Raw genomic sequence first — 2,056 nt, 5'->3', positions numbered from 1 at the left:
CGCCCCCCATCCAGGAGGGGTTTCCCGCGGGCATCACCCGGGGATGCTCCAGCCGCCGCACACGTCGTGCGGGAGGGGAGCGAGCGAAGGCCACGCGTGGCGGCTGCTGCGGGGCGGGCACAGGGCAGTGCGGGTGGCGAGGGTTAATGCTTCCCGACAACGTGGGTCGGGAAGTCTGCTGCGGAAACGCTCGGTCGTCGGGAAACACACCGACTTGTCAAAGCAGAAGCCACTCGCAAGGAGGAGATGAATGTCATGTAACTTTTATTCTGGGGGAGGGGGGTAGGGTTAGAAGAGGGGAAGTTTTGGGAAAGGTTTAGAAACAGCTTAGATGTCGTTTCAACAATAGTGAAACATGAAAACACTGCTTTTCAGTTTGGAGGTTGTATTTATTTTTTATCTTCGCTTGAGACAACTCCCCCTGCCCCTCTCCAAGTTTGTGAAATTCTTACAGGATGAGGAAATTGCTTTCCACGCAGTCTTTTAAAAATCCCTTCTGCTGGGGATACTTACATGATCTGAACACAGCTGCTGAAAACTCTCTTCTAAGTCGGTTTGCTGACTGAGGGCCTCAGTGGCTCATCTCAGATTCATCAGTTCTCCCCACCCATGGTCAGCCCAGAGCTAGGCATCAGCCTTGTACACTCTCCTTTTTTCTCCCTGCACCTAAAGATCAAGTGCCTCTTCTCCCAGGGCTCAGCCACGTTGCTGAGCTCTGCTGCAGCCCCACCGTGTGGGTGCCCATGCTGTGCCTCAGCTGTGCCGAGCTTCAGCACTGAGGGTGGGGGGGAGGCCAAGACACCAGTCTCAGGTCAGGAAGGACTTTACCCCAGACGTGAGACTTCAGATCCGCAGGAGAACCAGAATCTAAGTGAGACTCACTAAGGCCTTGGTGACTCTGACTTTCCTACCTTGGGGCCCCCAACTACACATCCTGCCCATGGGACAGGAACTCCATTTCACCTCAGGCCCCTGGGTCTTCAGTGCCTGCCCATCTATGTCCCAGGTGTTCCTCTGTCCAGCCCCATCTCTTGGGTGGACCTTGGACCTGTGTTTCCAGTCCTGTTCCTGGCACCATCTCCCACTGCTCCTGCCTGGAGTCCCTGGGTGGACCTCGTACCTGGTTCATCACCTCACCTTCTCTGGGTGTGTCAGTGGGTCCAACCTGTAGCGAGTGCCTGCTTTGCCCGCCCTGCTCAGGTGCTGCAGGACTCTGCCCAGGCTGGCGAGTGCTACCACCTTGGCTCTGGCCAACCCCAGCTCATCTTCTCTTGGGCAGCCCTGCTGTGCCTCTCTACCTGAGGCTGTTGCAGAAAACCTGCCCAGGACACTGGTGGCAGCAGGCCTCCAGCAAGGAGGAAGCCGCCAGGCAAAAGCCAGAAATGGAGGCATTTGCGTGGGGAGAGGAGGAGTAAGCATGTCCTTCTTGGTGAGGAAGGTGGTGCTAGAAAGAGCTTATTTTTACTTCCTTGTCTCTTGGCTGACCTAGCAGCAGAGGGGCAGCACTAGCAGTGCTCAACCAACACGGGGTACTGAGAACAGCTACAGACAGAGATTTTGTGGAACTGCTGCTGTGGCTGTTTGCTGTATGGGCTTTCCATGGGATATTCCTGGGCAAGTGAATGGCAGCCACTGGCTTCTCTGCAGCTGAGCAAAGAGGGCTGTCGAGGCAGAGAAAATGCAGCCTTCTAGCTGAAGTCAGTACAGCTGCTCTGCTTCCTCTTAAAAATCAAGTGCAGAGCAGGAACGTGGACTGAGAAAAAAAACAACACACGAGGTCCTGGGTGGAGACAAAAATCTTGAGATGTTCACTTAGCTCTGGGGGGATTGTCAGAGAAATTCTAGATGTGATACATGAGAGATGATGCTAGAGGAAAGTCCCTCCATCAGACCTGCTGAGGTCATCGGAGGATGATTTTACTCCCCGATCTACTGCAGAGCTGGAAGGGCAGCCCCCAGGATGGAAAAACTCAGGAGCTGTTTGACGTAAACTTATTTCTAACGACACCGACGGATTTAGATTGACTACCCAGCATGTGCCCACGCACCTGCAAGC

The 2,056-nt window shown here is 54.5% G+C and overlaps 1 protein-coding gene across 1 annotated transcript in view; it reads left to right on the top strand.

Moving 5' to 3' along the window:
* The first annotated feature begins 43 nt into the window (after nt 1-43).
* The window catches only part of LOC104391248 (THAP domain-containing protein 1-like), a 7,297-nt gene continuing 5,284 nt past the window's right edge, over nt 44-2,056 (top strand). The window contains exon 1 of the mRNA XM_010000487.1: nt 44-216. Within this exon, the coding sequence (XP_009998789.1) occupies nt 44-216 (173 nt within the window). The remainder of the gene's footprint in view (nt 217-2,056) is intronic.

Source organism: Chaetura pelagica, unplaced genomic scaffold (genome assembly GCF_000747805.2).
Source record: "Chaetura pelagica isolate M959 unplaced genomic scaffold, ChaPel_1.0 scaffold16, whole genome shotgun sequence".
Taxonomy (NCBI): domain Eukaryota; kingdom Metazoa; phylum Chordata; class Aves; order Apodiformes; family Apodidae; genus Chaetura; species Chaetura pelagica.
The sequence above is the reverse complement of the archived record's forward strand: the minus strand, read 5'-3'. Positions and strand labels throughout refer to the sequence as shown.